Here is an 18,780-nt window from a genome sequence, read left to right as displayed (position 1 = left end):
AGAGATGAGGTCTTGCTGCCCAGGCAGGTCTCGAACCCGCGGGCTCAGGCAATCCACTCACCTCAGCCTCCCAAAGGCGCGGAATTACAGACTGAGCCACCGAGCCCGGCTACATGGGTTTATTTTAACCAAGACCGTGGTTTAACTACAAAGAGTTTAAAAAATATAACATTTATGAAATTTTCCCTCTTGGGACAGAGTACTTTTAGGAGCACTTCTTTTTATAATGTCAACTGTACATTGTTTGGACCAGTCCATCCCTGGGGAGTAAGAGCAGAAGTACAGGGATGAATCCAACATTTATCAGCTCCTGGGGGTTAATTAGTTGTTAAATAATAGATGTTGCTTCTTTTGCAGGTCACTCCATATTTATCAGGTAAACTGAGTGAAACATTTATATAAACTGAGAATAACTAATAAGATTTATTCACCTTTAAAAATATTCTTTATGGGCTAATATTTTTTACTTTAAAAACATTTTTATGGGCTAATATTTTTTACTTTTTCATTTGTATCTGGAAATGATACAAACATATATGTAAAACACGGACTTCCCATTTCTAGTATTTTCTATCGTCCAAGAAAATTACCTCTGGAAGTTTTCCATCACTGAATCCTCCTGTGTGGACTGAGTTCTGAAATGCTGAATACTGAATTTGTATCATGAACATAGGAATGGTTCATGTACTCACTTCCAGAAAAAGAATCAATTACCTGCCCTTGTCAAATCGCATCAAAGAATCTCACAGGATAGCTTTACTGGGCTTAATCTTGGCTTTAAAGCTATTGCCAAAAATACAAGCAAGACCCCAAACACTGAAAATATAACCAGGCTACATAAACACCCATGAACTTTTATAGGAGAATTCCTGACCCTGACCTACTACCTACCTCATCAGCAGAAAAGATTATAATCCTTTCATCAATCTCTTCACAAAAATACTAGTTTCTTCTTGAAAGAAATACCATTTTGGAGACTGATTTGTCATGAAAAAGTGGAGTACAGAAAATGAGAGCCAGTGAAACTGTTAACATTTACCATTCATTCATTCAACAAATATTTACTGAGTGGCCACTGTATCTCTGTTTTAGGGACTGAGGATACATGTGTATGTAAAAAAGATGAAAGAAAAACATCACTGCTTTTATGGAGTTCATGTTTTAACAGGTAGAGACAAACAATAAAAACAAGTGACTTATTTGACATGTTCAAAGAAGTGCTGTGGGGAAGTAAAGGCCTAGAATTTCTCCCTGCCCTTATACCTGATCAATCTGCCATTTTCCACATAGTACTGCACGCGAAAGTGGATGATCATGGGGGGGCCAAACTGGTCAATACCCTAAAACAAAGGCACACACAAAAATCAGGCTATTTCTAGTCACTTCAAACATGGGTTTCAAAAGCAATCAAAATACCATTATTTGAAAGACACATTTAAACAATGAAAGTTTTTATCTACTTGTAATGAGTGGGGGCTTGTAGTGGCTAGATGGTTGTCTCATACGGATACCAGGTTCACATAAAACTAGAAAGTTCTAAAGCAAAAAACAGGGCATCATCCCTCTACCTGAATCTCATTCATTGTAATGCCAATGATAACATAAGGGAAGATAAAAATAAATGCCAGTGGAAATTTCTAGCTGAGATCCAGCTCCTCACTCAGCTCTGTTCCCTGTGGTGACCATTTGCTCTTTATTACAAATGTTCTCCTGTTCCTCTGACATTCTGCATACCAAATTCTAATATGCTGTTTGTTTACTTAGACATTCATGTTCTTTACTTTGTAGTTGGCTTTGAAGCAGCCTTCTAGTTTATTCTAGGAATTCTTAAATACAAACGAGAGGATCTAGGATTATTATTTTTGACTTCATCCTGGAAATACTAGGTAAATTGCCCGTGAATGTTCTCCCCTGTAAAAGGAATTGATGTTTACTAAATAAAGGCACCAGTACAATAAAATAAAGTAGCAAATGCAAGAATAGTAAAAGCCTGTTTAAAAATTAGTAGTAACGTCTAGGACATCAGTTGTGACAACTAACAAAGCCACAAGAGAAGCAAATAATTTTCCCGTACTTTTCACTTTGAAGCATCATCCCAAAATTACTAAAAAGTTATTATCCAACATTATTTAACAGATATCCAGAACCGATTATTTGCTATTAATACTTGATTCATAAGACATTCTAGAACTTATAATCATTTCCTTTTTCCATTTTTCCTCCACTGTATAGAGTAGTGCTTACATTTTTCTAATGTATAATAGTTAAAATAAACATTTTCTTTAAAAAAAAAACCCAAGTAATTTTGCTCATAAATGTAATCTCACCCAAGTGACTTCGTATTGTCGTACCTTGCTGGCCTCTTTCTTCCATTCTTTTGGACAATACTTATAAAGCTTTTGTGACAACTCCATATACACGTGTTCATTATCTGCACATTAAAAAGCAAAGGAGACAAAATGAAAAGGACAGATTTTTAAAAGAAAAGAATATATAAATAAACAAGATTTAAAAAAAAAGACTCAGGTCTGTGAATGTACTCTACATTCATATATTACCAAGACAACCCAACAAGACACTAAAAGATAAAAGGCCCCGTGAACTAGACATTAACGAGATTCTTTATTAATTATTTTGCTTTTGCAATACTAAACAAACACTGTTAAAAATATTTAATGTTTAGAAGAAATGTTGGCTTCCAACTTCTGCTTTTTCTTAGCTTCTGGGGTTGTTATGACTTATAGTCTAACTTCCAACACTGTGGGCATGACGTAAGTTTTAGAAAAACATGCTTTTGTTCATCTCTGAGAAGACTGTTCTCATAGATGTGAAATAATGAAACCAGGCAGAAACACCATCTTAATTGCTACTAAAGAAATTAGAAAACATTGATAATATCAGCCCATTTCCAAGTGAGAAGCCTGACCCATTTGTGAAGAATAATCTTTGTGAAGAATAATCTTTAAGGCTATTTCTTTTGTGTTCCACACTCATCAAAACACAGCATAACAAATGATAGAACATCACTCACACTACCTTTGGGATTGATCTCATGAAAACAGGAGAAGAAAAACAGTATGAACGCCAAAATATTCCTACAAGAGGATGATGTCCATAAGGTGAACAGAAAATAAGACAGTTGAAACCTATGTAAACATGACCTAAACATATGAGAACCTGGGTGGGGGTAGTTTTCAGAATTCTCCAAAAGAATCTTTTAAAAGACAAACATATTTCATAAGACAAGCCTTCAGCATTCCTGTCTTAGGCAAAGTTTTTTTAGGTAAAATCTTTTTTTTGTAGAGACAAGGTCTCCCTATGCTGCCCAGACTGGTCTTGAACTCCTGGGCTCAAACGATCCTCTTGTCTCGGCCTCCGAAAGTACTGAGATTACAGGCATGAGTCATTGTGCCTGGTCAAAGTTTTAAATATTAAAACAAAACAAAAAATTATTCCTCTATCAACTAAGGGGACATCCTCATAAAAAAATCTGCATAAAAATAAATACATTCTGCCAGATGCAGTGGCTCATGCTTGTAATCCCAGCACTTTGGGAGGCTGACGTGCGAGGACTGCCTGAGTCCAGGGTTCAAGACCAGCCTAGGCAACTTGGTAAAATGACTCTACAATAAATCAAAAAATTAGCCGGGCGTGGTGGCATGTGCATGTAGTTCCAGCTACATGGAAGGCCGAGGCAGGAGGCTCGCCTGAGCCCAGTAGGTCAAGGCTGTGGTGGCCATGAGTGTGCCACTGCACTCTACTCCAGCCTGGGTGACAGTGAGACTCCAACTCAACCCTACTCCCCCACCAAAAAAGAACTCATTCTGGAAGAGAAGCATGTCTGTTCCAATGACAAACACTTTGCTACACTGTGACTCCTCGGTAAATGACATAAGAGAATAAGAAGGGTAAAACTACTCCTTGGCTATAAATGGCATATTATGTCAACCAACTTGAATGAAAGGAATACCAAAGACAAGAAAAGGAATGCTACTTAAATTTAGCTATCGGTCAACTAACATTATCTCCCATCTCTCATATTACTGATTAAACATGCAACAGGCAAGATCAGACAGCCTTCCTGTTGAAAGTGATTTATGTTTGGCTTGAGTTCCTGTCTGAAGAAGCAACATAACAAATAGAATTGAGACTGTGCACTATAATAACACATATGTGTTTTTAAGCTACCACTATGTCTCTGCTACCTACAGTTTTACCAGAGCTTTATACTTTAAGAATTCTCAAGCACATATCAATCCTGAAAAGCTGGTGGAGTATTACCTTCTACCAGTTGACATGTGAAAAACACTGACGTTGAGAGAAGTCAGTGGTGTGTTCAAAGCCACACTTCCAGTCAGTGGTAGAACCAGAACTAGAACCAGGCCATCTGACTCCTGCTCTGAAGTTCTTTCGCCATACTGCAATCTCTTTTTAAAAGGGACTTCTTAAAAACTCTTATTTTGAAACCTAAGGAAGTTGTAAACTGGTTTTATTGGACTGACCTGTTAAACAACAAAGATGAACAGTCTGGTTGTAGTTGTAGTAAGAAGAATTAATTCTGTGCATAGAATAATAAATCTACAGGGCATCTTATTGCTCCCAGACCCTTCCTTAAAAGAAGGACTGACATGTGTACTAACACAAGCTAGACCTTAGCATCTATGTTTTTATTGTTTTAACTACCACAGGAAAAAACTGAGGGGCAAATGGCTGATTCACAGGGACCTGAGGCGTTTCTTGCACCATACTCTTTGGTCTCTTCTAAAAAGGCATCTGAAAAACGTTCACTTTTTTAGTAAAAAGGGTCTTGTTATCAGTTGGCCATGATAATCCACGACTTTCCAACTTGGCAGATATAAGCATTTAATGGTATTGACCAGATTCTCAAGCTACCTTAAAACTATAAACTTAAACCAACTCCGGCAACAGTTCAAGTATAAAATATAATTAAGTATATATTCACAAAAGTCTTCTTGACAAAATCAGCAAAAATATGAAAGATTTTTGGCATGCAGAAGACTGAATTAGAAAAATGTTTAGATATACTTTGAAAGAAGAAAGTGTATAATAAAATGGCTGCAGATGAGTCTTGGGAATTTAACTAAGATGTTAAGGGAGAAAAAATCTTATATGGAGTCCTTAACTAAAAAAATCTTCTTCATCTAAATAGTATAGAAGAAATTGATTGACCAAGTTACTGAAGAAATTTCCATTATATAGTCTGACTGGAAAAAAGAAAAGGGGTAAGAGAGAAAAACAAATAATAAGATTAATAGATTACTTTGTTATACTACACAATCAATAGTAAGAGAACTTGAAAAGAGGAAAGTCAGTTTAATGTCAAAAATTATAAAATAAATTACAAAAATACCTAGGTTACTTTCCTACTAGTTCCCTGAATGCAAGGAAACAAAAATCAAGCTTGATTTATGAAAGAACAAACACATAAAATTTAGATTCCTTAAGAGGAATCCATTTTTAAGTTCAAACTATAACAAATACATGCCTAAAATCCCAAATCTTGTAAGAAATACACAGTGATTGAGATTTAAAAATGAATACTAGACTAAAAATCAAGATCAGTTTATGGATATTTTGACAATCACAGTTTTATAAAAATATGCCCTATTTAAGTTACAGCTATAAAATGTCATTTCCTCAGGGATACCTGGTGAAATCCCTCACAGATGGGTGTAAGACTTACTTTGTATAACACTGAGTCCAAAGAGGTGACAGTCCTTTAGCCTGAGCAGGTCACATACTTGGACCAGCAACTGGTGACACAGAATTTTTACCTGTAGGGGAAGAAAGCATGGCTAGAGATAACTATTCAAATAAGTCCACACAAAGAGGCACAGTCAGGCAATTTAATGCATAGTAAATATAGGTCTGGAAAGGACAAGCTGATGCTAGCAAAACAACTGCTGGTTTATCAAAATCACTTTAATCTGTGGCTAAGTTTCAGTAATGATGATCACAATACCAAATTTTACAGCATGGAAATAAACTACCAATGTGATCTTGCACAAGACTCAGATCTCACAATACACGAACAAGGCTCTCAAACCACAGTACATTATCAATGCAGCCTGCTCAGATTTCCTGAAGTATTTACTTGGCACATCTCTCTTGTTTCTTTTTAAACATTTTTATTCATTTGCTTTTTAATTAATAAAAAAGCTGCTGTATATATTAAAGGTGTACAACATGATATTTTGATATATGCATACACTATAGAATGGCTGAATCAGACTAAATAACATATGCATTATCTCACATACATCTTTTTGTGTGGTGAGAACACTTAAAATTTACTCTCAGCAATTTTCAAGTATACAATGCATCTTTATTAACTTCAGTTATATTGTACGGTGGATCTCTTGGACTCATTCCTCCTAACTGAAATTCTATATCCCCTACCAACATCTCCCTAACCCCTCTCTCCTCACCACTCTACTCTCTGCTTCTGTGAGTTAGGCTTTTTTAGATTCCACACAGGATTTGTCTTTCTGTGTCTGCCTTATTTAACTTAACATAATATTCCCCAGGTTCATGCATGTTGTTGCAAATGACATTTCCTTCTTTTTAAAGGTTGAATTGTGTTCCACTGTGTATATGTACCACATTTTCTTCATCCATTTATTCACATTTAGGTTGATCCCATATCTTGACTATTATGGATAATACTGCAATGAACATGAGAGTTGGAGATATCTCTCCAACACAATTATTTCATTGACTAGGGATACTGGCAAGGAGTGGGACTGCTGGATCATACTCTTACTTCTATTTTTAATTTTTTGAGCAACCTCCATACTGTTTTCCATAATGGCTATACTAACTTACATTCCTATCAACACTGTACCCTTTTCTCCACAGCCTCACCAACACTTGTTACCTTTTGTGTTTTTCACAGTGACCATTCTAACGGGGTGTGAGGTAATACCTCATTGTGGTTTTTAATTTATACTTCCTCAGTGATTGGCGATGCTGAACATTTTTCCATATACTCTATTGGTCATCTGTATTCTCTTGAGGAATGTCTATTTAGGGCAAATATCTTTTTTTTTTTTGAGTTGGAGTCTCACTTTGTTGCCCAGACTGGAGTACAGTGGCCGCTCCCGGACACCGCAGCCTCGACCTGCTGGGCTCCAGCAATCCTTCCACCTCAGCCTTCCGAGTAGCCAGAATTACAGGCACGCGCTACCACGCCTGGCTGATTTTTTGATTTATTGTGGAGATGAGGTCTTGCCAAGTTGTCCAGGCGGGTCTCGAACCCGCGGGCTCAGGCAATCCACTCACCTCAGCCTCCCAAAGGTGCGGGATTACAGGCTGAGCCACAGAGCCCGGCTAGGGCAAATATCTTTGCAAGGAAAGTTTTCCTCTTGATAGCCTATGCTTTACAGTAAGTCACTGCCGTGTGTGTGTGTGTGTGTGTGTGTGTGTAGTTTTTACTTTTTTGTACAGGCAGAGTCTCGTTATATTGCCCAGGCTGGTCATGAACTACTGGCCTCAAGAGATCCTCCAGCCTCAGTCTACCAAAGGGCTGGGATACAGGCATGAGCTACACCACTGACCTGCTTAGCTTTTATTTATTTTAATCAATCACTATTGTCTAACATCTTTCTTTTTTTTAATTATTTTTTATTTTTATTTTAAAGATGTGGGGTATAATTCAGGATTAGGTACACAAAAGTTTATTATACAGGTATCCTTGTTGACGAGGTGTGCCCCTCCCTCCCCTGGCAGTTTTCCACACCCCTCCCGTCTAACAACTTTCTAATACCTAAACCGGATTTCTTTTCTGAGTCCTAGTATAATTCAATCATAAAACCATAAAAACATGGACCTGTGGGGATAAATCATTCTGCCAAGTCCCAAGTTGAATGATAAAAGAGTCTTTAGAAAATACAATATTACCAGTCTAGGCAACCAACCGAGACCTTGTCTTCATGAAAGAAAACAAACAAAAAAATTAGCCTGGCATGTAGTATTCATGTTGCTCAAGAGGCTGAGACACAAGGATTGGCCAAGCCCAGGAGGTCAGGGCTGTGGTGAGCCATGATTGTGCCACTGCACTCTAACCAGGGTGACAGACTGAGACTCCCCAACACAAAAAGTAAAAAAATTAAAAGATACAATTGAATGCTTTCTCAAATGTTTAATGAAGTGCTGGAAGGGCAGTAATTCTGAGTCTACCTTTTAGACTTCTAAATTGCCAAAGTTTATCAGAGTTAGGATTACCTTTAAGAAACTACCCAAGTCAATTTCTCTTTTTTATAAATTTATTATAAAGATGTGGGGTACAATTCAGGGTTAAGTATATAAACATTGATCATGCAGGTACCCTTGTTGATGAGGTATGCCCCTCCCTCCCCTAGCAGCTTCCCTCAACTGCCAATCCTACACCCCCTCCCCTGACAGTTTTCCACTACTGCCAGTCACTTTCTTATAGCATTTTAATTGTTCAAAGTCAGCTTATAAGTGAGAACATATGGAACTCAGTTCTTTCTGTGATAAAACACGAGTATGATCGACTCCAAATACATCCAAGTTCCTACAAAGTTCATATATTTGTCCTTTGTTATAGCTGCATAATATTCCATTGTGTATATGTACATTTTTTTAAAAATCCAGTCCAGCTTCGATGGACAACACAGTTGGTTCCATATTTTTGCTACTGTGAATAGAGCTCCAACAAACATGTGTGCAGGTATCTTTTTTATAGAATAATTTGAGTTCCTCTGGATATATTTCCAATAGGGGAATTGCTGGGTCATATGTAAGGTCAATTTCTAGTCCTTTCAGAAATTGTCACACTGTCTTTCAAAGAGGTTGTACTAGTCTGCATTCCCACCAGCAGTGTAGAAGCGGTCCTTTTGCTCCACATCCTCACCAGCATCTGTTGTTTGTTTTATTAATGATTGCCATTCTTACAGGGGTTATGAGGTATCTCAATGTGGTTTTGATTTGCATTTCTCTGATGACGAGTGAGGCTGAGCACTTTTTCATGTGTCTGTTGGCTGCCCGTATATCTTCTTTTGAGAAGTGTCTATTCATGTCTTTTGCCCACTTTTAAAGGGGCTGTTTGTTTTTTTTCCTTTTGGCGCATTGAGTTCCTTGTAGATCCTAGATGCTAGGCCTTTGTCAGATATACAGTTGGCAAATATTTTTTCCCATTCTGTGGGTTGTTTCCCTGCTCTCTTGATGGTTTCTTTTGCTTTGCAGAAGCTCATTAATTTGATGAGGTCCCACTTGTCTATCTTATTTCTTAATGTATGGGGCTTTAGGGTTCTGAATAGGAATTGGTTCCCAGTTCCAAATTCCATAAGGGTGCTTCCTGCGCTTTCTAAGATTCTTATAGTTTGAGGTTTTACATTTAGGTCTTTGATTCATTTAGAGTTAATTTTTGTGTATGGTGATAGGTAGGGGTCCTGTTTCCATCTTCTGCATGTGGTCAGCCAGTATTCCCAGCACCATTTATTGAATAGTTTCTCCTCTCCTCAGTGGTTGTTGTTGAAGGTTTTGTTAAAGATGAGTTGGTTGAGGAATTGAGGCTTTGCTTCCAGAATCTCTATCGTGTTCCATTGATCTGTGTGCCTGTTCTTGTACCAATACCAGGCTGTTTTGATTACTGTAGCCTTATAGCAAAGTTTGAAGTCTGGAATTGTGATACCTCCTGCTTTGTTTCTTTTGCTAAGGATGGTTTTGGCTATTCGTGGTCATTTATGTTTCCATATGAATTTCTGTATTGTCATTTCCAGGTCTGAGAAGAATGATGTTGGTAACTTAATGGGTATTGTGTTGAATCTGTAGATTGCCTTTGGTAGGATGGACATCTTAACAATGTTGATCCTTCCTATCCATGATCATGGAATATTTTTCCATTTGTTTGTGTCTTCTTGGATTTCTTTGAGCAGTGTTTTGTAATTCTCATTGGAAATATAAAATAAAACTCAGCTTACAGTCATGCTGTTAGTAGTGACAAAGACAGCAACTCACAAATCATTTGTGCATTTAAATATTTCTGTATGTATTAAAATATGTATAACATGATAGTCTGATTTTAGCTACATAGATTACATGTGAGATTTTCCCCTCTTATTAGTATTACTAGCCCTCAAATGCTTTCTTCATTTTTATAACGAAGACAATTAAAGTTTGAATTATTATAAATTCTGAAATAGTTAACTCTGAATTAGTGACTTTTTATCATATCTTAATATAGAACTCAGATTAAGAAAATAAAAAACATGCTGAGATCCCTTGAAAACTGAAAGCCAAATAATTCAGAACAGGTGACAATTCCAACTGCAGTAAGAAGAATGGGTTTATTGCTCTTTTCCACATTCATTATTAAATGGCAACCAGCCCGAAGCACCTTTCCCACTGGAAAGAGCAGAGTAGCAGCAATTCAGCTGCTTGGAAGTGCCAGGACCTCGACCTGGGACAGTGTCTTATTTTATAATCAGGATATATAGTAGGCACTCAGTAAATGTTTGATGAACAAAATCCAGGAATCTGACTCCCTGTGGGCTCCTTCTCACCTTTGTTCTGTTCTATGACTACAGACCGCTCCCTGATTTACTGCTAACCATTTTATAAATGTGTCATTCAGCATTTTAGGAAAAATATATCAATGCAAACCCACCAATACCACTGGGAGAATACATCTGTCAATGGGAAATTATTATCATCCTCTTTGTGTATATCTTGCTTGATTCAGCCCACTGAGATCTTTGATTTCTGTCCTATAAAAGTTCTATGCTATTTCCAATGTTCACTAAAAAGACTCTGGATTTTAAGTTCTATATCACCATAATGTTACTATACAAACAAGCATAAATAAACAATGATAAAGAAGAGGCATATCAAATGTCATATAAAATTCTTGGCCGGGCATGGTGGCTCATGCCTGTAATCCCAGCTCTTTGGGAGGCTGAGGTGAGAGAACTGCCTGAGCCCAGGAGTTTGAGACCAGCCTGGCTGACATGGCAATGTCTTGTCTCTACAATAAATCAAAAAATTAACCAGTTGTGGTGGTATGTGCCTATATAGTCCCAGCTACTTGGGAGGCTGAGGCAGAAAGATTGCCTGCTGAGGCTGCAGTAGCCATTATCATGCCATTGCACACCAGCCTGGATGACAGAGTAAGACTATGACTCAAAAAAAAAAAAAAAGTTATATAAAATTCTTAAGTTAAACCGTATACATACTACAAATTTTATACTTAAGATGTAAATGTCATATTATCAGGAGCACTTTTAATCCTTAGTTTCACTGTATTTTAAGAAGTCAGACAGACACAAAGCGGCTAGGATAAAACGCAATAAAAAGTTGAAATCCCAAACCACAAAGTGAATTTATAGAAAATAAACCATGTTGTAACTTTGAGCAATTGTAGACCAAATAATGCTGTACATTTCCTCTATGCATCCCATACAATTATTATTGCTCTACTAGTTTAAATCAAGTATTTGGAGGCTACTGATAAAGCTCTTTAACAACTATCAAGTAAGCACAGTGTTCTTGTTTAAAACTATAATTAAATAAGGCTGGGACTCTGAACTCTCACCTGCTGTGAAAACAAGCTTGAGTTTTCTGTATTTGCATATTATGCGACTTTAAGGCTATATTTTAGCCGACTGAAACTTCTCAAGTTCTTTAATCTTCAGGAGTAATGGGAACCTTAAAACAGTGCTATATAGTATAAAGTATTAAGAATAAGAACTAAGGTTTCATCTAAAAATATACTCTATATGGACTTCTAAATTAAAACAGCATGTGATCCTAAACATTAATGGTTTCTTGTTGTGCAGGAATGTTTAAAATATGCTTTAGAAAAAAAGAATTGTTCAGTTTAGTCTTAGTGAAGATGTATAAGCTCTTGGCCATAATTTATATCACTCAAAAACTTTATGGCTCTTACATTTACCATAATTTTATTTCCAAAATTTTCTAAGATCCCATATTTAATATATGCCTGATGACTAAAATCATTGAAAACAGATCCTATTAGCATAACTCATAAGGAATTCAGAATGATCAAAACACCAAATTTATTCCACATGCAAAAAAGGCAAGATTCTCAACCACACTTGTTAGGGAACAAAGCTTGTTAAAAAAAAAAATTAGAAATGATGAACAAGAAGAGCCTTGTTATGAAAGTTTTTGCTATAGTTAACTTGTTACACGCAAATTCTACAAACATCAACTGCTATTTTCTGAATACAAAGATATTACTTTGTAGAGAAAGAGGGACCCTTGGCAGGCTTGAGCTGTTTTTCTGACAGAGGGGAAGCCTCCACATTACTTAACCCAGCCCCTCCTCTGGACCCACTGCTTGCTGGAGAGGCGTCTGGGCATGGCAGAAGACTCTATGTGCCCTGGAATAAGAAATCTTATAGGCCTACATTTTCATTTCATTAACAGAACACAGTAATGAAATGAACAAACAGCTCAAGGAAAGAAAAACAGGTAAAATGACACTCTGTTAAAAGCGCACTTACTGAGTGACACACACGTGCTAAACACTTCACTAAGCACGCCATGCATGTGACATCTTCAAATCCTCGTAACATCCTTGTGAGGAGGGTAAGATTATTATCCCAACTTCACAGAAGAAGAAACCAAAGCAAAAACCAAACAAAGAACAAAATCCCCAAAACATAACCAAAAAACTAGGAAATGTGCCCTAAATTGCAAAGTAAGTCATGAAATAGGGATTTCAACCCAGTCTCCACGACTCTAAAACCAAGTTTTACCTTGATATATGGCTTCGCAGTCCATGATCAGAGAGTCCTGACCATCTTATGAGATTACACTAATGTTGTAAAAGAGGGAAATTGAAGAAGTATAAAATTTATCACAAGCGTACCTGCATAAGGAACATTTGTATACCTTACCCTGAATTGTACCCCCACATCTTTAAAAAAAATTATTTCTGCCTAGAGGTTAAAATAATAATAGCCTCCACTAACCCATGTGTCAGAAATTACGCTACATGTTAATCCTGGATTGTAACAATCACTCTGGAACATAGGTATTATTCTCATTTTACAGATGAAGACATTGCAGCTGAGGGAGGTACAGTTAGTGTTCCAAAAGTCATTTTGATACATGATTTGAAACAAATCTATATGTTTTAAGTACAACTATGTCTTTCACTTCCATACTGCCCCTCAATTATTTTATAAAGGGAAGGCAGAAAGAAAGCTAATACAAATTGAATACCTACTATGTACAAGGTACTGGGCAATCTGCTTTTACAAATGAAAAAAGGTTTGTAAGCTTAAGTAACGTGTCTAGCAAATTCTAGAGTCAAAATATGAATAATCTTGTAATACTTCTCAACAATGATGATTCTATTATTACAACAAACAACAACCAGCACTTACTATGTGTCACGTACTGCTCTGAGAACCAGGTCACTGACACAATGCCAACAACACAAGCCAGTACATAAAGTTCTAGAGAGTGAAAGAAACTAGGTGGTGCTGGTACACGGGTCCTTGCCTGTCTGGCTCAAGATGTTAGAGATGTTACAGCACCTGTCTGGGGATTATAATACAGATTCCCATGTCTTACCTCAGACTTACTACAACTGCATTTCTAAGGAGTAGAGTCCAACAATATCAATATTTAGCAAGCTCCCCCCCAAAAAATTCAAGTACACATATTCAACGTACATTATCCAATGTACAGTTTCAAAACCACTGATTTACAGCAACGATAAAACTGGCTAGCTTACAATCTGTTCTCCATCATTAATTTCTTTAGCTGAAATTTCAGTACAAATGGATGTCTCTGAAAATTAGAGTCAGCTTTTAGTATTCCTCACTAAGTCAGACGAGTCTTCACTTAATGTGGCTAATATTTTGCTACACATCTTGCACATGTGTACACATTCATGAACACACACATACACATTCTACTGGGTAAAAAGACAGAAATGAAAGCGAGAGATGTTTCTTAGGTGCTGATGCTATATGTCCTGATATGTAATTTTTAAAAAATTTAGCAGATCTAACCGTACAAAAGAACTTAAACATCATATTCACATCTGTGAGAATTACATTTAAAAAAATTTATAGTAAAGATCTGGGGTACAATTCTGGGTTAGGTATATAAGCATTGATCATGCAGGTACCATTGTTGATGAGGTATGCCTCTCCCTCCCCTAGCAGCTTCCCTCCACTGCCAGTCCCACCCCTCCTCCCCTGACAGTTTTCCACTACTGCCAATCGCTTTCTTATAGCATTATAAATGTTCAAGGTTCGCTTATGAGTGAGAACATATGGAACTCAGTTCTTTGTCTATGAAAATCACTGAGTATAATAAACTATAAATCCATCCAAGTTGCTGCAAAGTCCATATATTTGTCCTTCTTTATGGTTACATAATATTCCATTGTATATATGTACCACATTTTTTTTAATTCAGGCCAGCTTTGATGGGCAACATAGTTGGTTCCATGTTTTTGCTATTGTGAAAAGAGCTGCAACAAACATACGTGGTGCAGGTATCTTTTTCATAGAATAATTTGAGTTCCTCCGGGACATTCTCAATAGGGGAACTGCTGAGTCATATGGAAGGTCAATTTTTAGTTCTTTCAGAAATCGCCACACTGTCTTCCAAAGAGGTTGTACTAGTCTGCATTCCCACCAGCAGTATAGAAGTGTTCCTTTTTCTCCACATCCTTGCCAGCACCTGTTGTTGTTTGTTTTATTAATGATGGCTATTCATATAGGGGTTAGGTGGTATCTCAATGTGGTTTTGATTTGCATTTCTCTGATGACGAGTGAGGCTGAGCACTTTTTCATGTGTCTGTTGGCTGCCCGTATACCTTCTTCTGAGAAGTGTCTATTCATGTCTTTTGCCCACTTTTAAAGGGGCTGTTTGTTTTTTTCCTTTTGGCGCATTTGAGTTCCTTGTAGATCCTAGTTGCTAGGCCTTTGTCAGATATACAATTGGCAAATATTTTTTCCCATTCTGTGGGTTGTTTCCCTGCTCTCTTGATGGTTTCTTTTGCTTTGCAGAAGCTCATTAATTTGATGAGGTCCCACTTGTCTATCTTATTTCTTAATGTATGGGGCTTTAGGGTTCTGAATAGGAATTGGTTCCCAATTCCAAATCCATAAGGGTGCCTCCCACGCTTTCTAAGATTCTTATAGTTTGAGGTTTTACATTTAGGTCTTTGATCCATTTAGAGTTAATTTTTGTGTATGGTGATAGGTAGGGGTCCTGTTTCAATCTTCTGCATGTGGTCAGCCAGTATTCCCAGCACCATTTATTGAATAGTTTCTCCTCTCCTCAGTGGTTGTTGTTGGAGGTTTTGTCAAAGATGAGTTGGTTGAGGAATTGAGGCTTTGCTTCCGGAATCTCTGTCCTGTTCCATTGGTCTGTGGGCCTGTTCTTGTACCAACACCAGGCTGTTTTGATTACTGTAGCTGAACAGCAAAGTTTGAAGTCTGGAAGTATGATACCTCCCTGCTTTGTTTTTTTTGCTATAGAGAGAATTACATTTTAATTTGTCTTGCAAGTGCACACTGAAAAAGGAGACATGGTGCCAGTTTTTATTCAGTTTTTAAAACTAAGTGCTGCCAAAATAATAGCCTACTACTTCACACATACAAAAACAACCCCAGGTACTCTGACCAGGAATACAGCTAGTCGCTGGAGATTCTGCCCAGCAGATGATAAAGTTCATCCAGCAAGCAGGCCTAATGCTCGGGCAAATCTGTACGAGTGAAAGCGAGGATACATTAGGAAATCAAGAAACTGTGTTGACTGTGGGAATAAAGCCAAATGATTATGGCAATAAGCAGAATCTTTTCCTATCTAAACTTTTAAATGAATCTATTTAAATGCCATACATATTTCAGTATAACACTTAGAAATAATCTTTTAGATAGCAATTGGATTAAAAATATAGTAGCATACAGGAAATAAAACTAATTCAAGGCATATACTAAGGCAATTTTCCCCCTAATTCCATCAGGATACAATCTGTGCAAAAAAGAATATGAAAGTCGATAATATAGAGAGGGGCTGAAAAATGCTAAGCATGACACTGATTACCATAAAATTGCCTGGCAGTCTCTCCCTAGGCTAAACATATCTACAGCATATGATTCACCAATCCACTCTTGGGTGCAAATCCAGAAATATATACACATGTGCACACACATAAAATGTTCACAACCGTTCTATTCATAATAGCCTAAAACTTAAAACAACCCAGTAGTTATCAACAGCAGATAGATATATAAATTGGACATATTCATACAATGGAATATCACACAATGGGAAATAATTACTGTCACATACAATAGCAAGAATGAATTTCACAGGCGAAATGCTGGGTAAAAGAAGCCAGGCACAAAAGAACACGTAAAATATATTTTCAGCTGCGTGAAGTTCAGAAACAAGCACAACTACTCTATGGTGACAGAGGTCCCAACAGCTCTCACTCTTTGGGTAGAGAATACTCGCTAGGAGGGATGGTCACAAAGGATCTTTCTGGTGTGCTGTTACATCTCAAGCTGGTGATGTGGTGATGGCTACACGGATATGTACACTTGTAAAACATTCACTGAGCTAAACCCTTAGTATTTTTATACTTTGCAGTATATAAATTGCAACTCAACTTTTAAAAGTTAAAAAATAGATAGCAGTCTGACAGAACCTCCCTAAAGGGCTGCTTCCAGGCTACAGGACTCGGTTTATAGTGCTCAGTAAGACGTCTGAATAAAACTAACTTTGATTCTTAAAAAAAAAAAAGTTAAAAAATACATTCCTCAACATCCAGGTTAACTAAGTTTATTCTGACCTGTGAATCATAAGCAACAGCTTAGTGCTCAAATGCACTAGTCCTTGAAATCAGCTAGTCTTTGGCTACGACTAAAACAACAATCAAGATGCATATTAAAAAGCTGGCAATTAGTACCATTTCATTTGTGTGGGTAAAACACAACTTCATAGACTTCAATAAAAATTACATTGCAATAAAAAGTTTAAAAATAACAAGTAAACACGTTTGTTTTTCAATATAGCAACCAAAATTCTCTGATTTTACCCCAGGTAAAAGAGAACGTTGAAGGCAGCTGCACTTAAGGTAAAAGCCATAACGGACGCTATAAGGGATAAGCCATAACGCTAAGCTTATACCTATATGGACTATTTAACATCCCAGTTCTGCCCCATTATTACTGGTCTTTTGCAGAGATTTCACCCTTAACCCAAGCCATAATTTGATTGTGGTCACTGGTAAAAACACAGTATTTAAACACTTCTGAAATCAGATCTACTCACATTTATGATGATGTTCAGCGATTCATCATTGGGAAGAAAAATGCACACACTGCGGCGGTCCTGCATGACTCTATTGTTATGGAAATTCAATTTGTTCATTGTGTTGTGGGCTCTCCAGTAGTCAGGGCTGGGCTCCGAGTCCTCGGCAATCGCTCAGGTTCCCAACACTCCAAAGCCAAAAACTCCCCTCTTCATCACATCCCCGACAGGAGAAGCATCATGGTGTTCGACTACGTGGGCTTCATAGCTGCAAAAAAAGCCCAAAGGGAGGCTCTTGAATAAAGGCAGAGGAGGGGGTAAGGAGACGAGCAGTGCATAAGTACTCTTGTGGGCACAGGGACAGCACATCTCAAGCCAGGGATGTAGTTTAATAAGCGAGAGCCCACTGAGATGCACTCTGCATTTTGCTCACAAAGTTCCAAAACTTTTATCTTAGCTGGGCACAGTGGCTCACACTTGTAATCCCAGCACTTTGGGAGGCGGAGGCAAGAGCATTATCTGAGCTCAGGGGTTCAAGACCAGCCTGGGCAACATGGCAAGACCTCGTCTCTACAATAAATCAAAAAATCAGCTGAGCATGTGGCACATGCCTGTGGTTCCAGCTACTTGGAAGGCTGAGGCAGAAGGATCCCCTGAGGATCCCCCTCATTCCAGCAGGTTGAGACTGTGGTGGCTGTGAGTGTGAAACTGCCCTCCAGCCTGGATGTCAGAGTGAGATTCCCACTCAAAAAAAAATTACCTTATATTATTGTTATTATTATTATTATTAATGTTACCCAGACTGGAATGTAGTGGCATGCTGCAGCCTCAACTTCCTGGGTTCAAGTGATTCTTCTGTCTCAGTCCCCTGTGTAGCTGGGACTACAGGCACTCCCACCACACTGGGCTAATTTTTTTATTTTCTAATTTTTGTAGAGCCAAGGCTATGTTGCCTAGGCTGGTCTTGAACTCCGGCCTCAAGAAAACCTCCTGCCTTAGGCTCTAAAGTGCTGCGATTATAGGCGTAAGCCACCATGCCAGGCCATTTTAAAACTTTCACTCACAGTTAGGAATTAAACTGAAAGCCAATGACAGCTTCTCACATTCAAGGAAGTACCAAGCACTCCAGGCCTCACAGAAACAGATCCTGATGGTAAGGGGCTTCCAGACTCACCTGGGAGACAACGAAGGGTTCCCAAAACAAACAAAAAGGACAAAGATAGCTGCAGCAACAAAACACTTTCTCTCGTCTCTCTCTCTCAAATGCCTTGGCTCTTATGTACATTTATTTTTAAACCACCGTGGTCTGGCTCCCACTTTCTTCACTTCACCAACCAACATGGCTCTGTTCAAGGAAGCCCAGGGTCCCAGGCCATCAGCAGTGTCTGTAGGATTCACTTGAATCAATCTATCTACATTTACCATGGCTGTTAAACCTTCCTGACAACTTTCATCTCCTTTAGCTTTTAGGGTGGTGCTCTCTCCTGA

General features: G+C 37.8%; 1 protein-coding gene across 2 annotated transcripts in view; it reads right to left on the bottom strand.

Moving 5' to 3' along the window:
* Positions 1 to 17,574, bottom strand: part of FRMD6 (FERM domain containing 6) — a 45,853-nt gene extending 28,279 nt beyond the window's left edge. Inside the window, exons 1-4 of one of the 2 annotated variants that reach the window (XM_008070508.2) lie at positions 17,314 to 17,574; positions 5,705 to 5,795; positions 2,328 to 2,431; positions 1,264 to 1,340 (exon numbers count right to left, since the gene is read on the bottom strand). In XM_008070508.2, coding sequence (XP_008068699.1) covers positions 1,264 to 1,340; positions 2,328 to 2,431; positions 5,705 to 5,795; positions 17,314 to 17,412 — 371 coding nt within the window. In that variant the 5' untranslated portion in view covers positions 17,413 to 17,574. The remainder of the gene's footprint in view (positions 1 to 1,263; positions 1,341 to 2,327; positions 2,432 to 5,704; positions 5,796 to 17,313) is intronic. The other variant, XM_008070509.1, reaches the window with a different exon arrangement.
* Between the last annotated feature and the right edge of the window lie 1,206 nt (positions 17,575 to 18,780).

The sequence above is a fragment of the Carlito syrichta genome, unplaced genomic scaffold (assembly GCF_000164805.1).
Source record: "Carlito syrichta isolate Samal-C Ts95f unplaced genomic scaffold, Tarsius_syrichta-2.0.1 Scaffold313468, whole genome shotgun sequence".
Lineage (NCBI taxonomy): Eukaryota > Metazoa > Chordata > Mammalia > Primates > Tarsiidae > Carlito > Carlito syrichta.
Note: the sequence above shows the minus strand (reverse complement) of the source record. Positions and strands in the feature narration are given on the sequence as shown.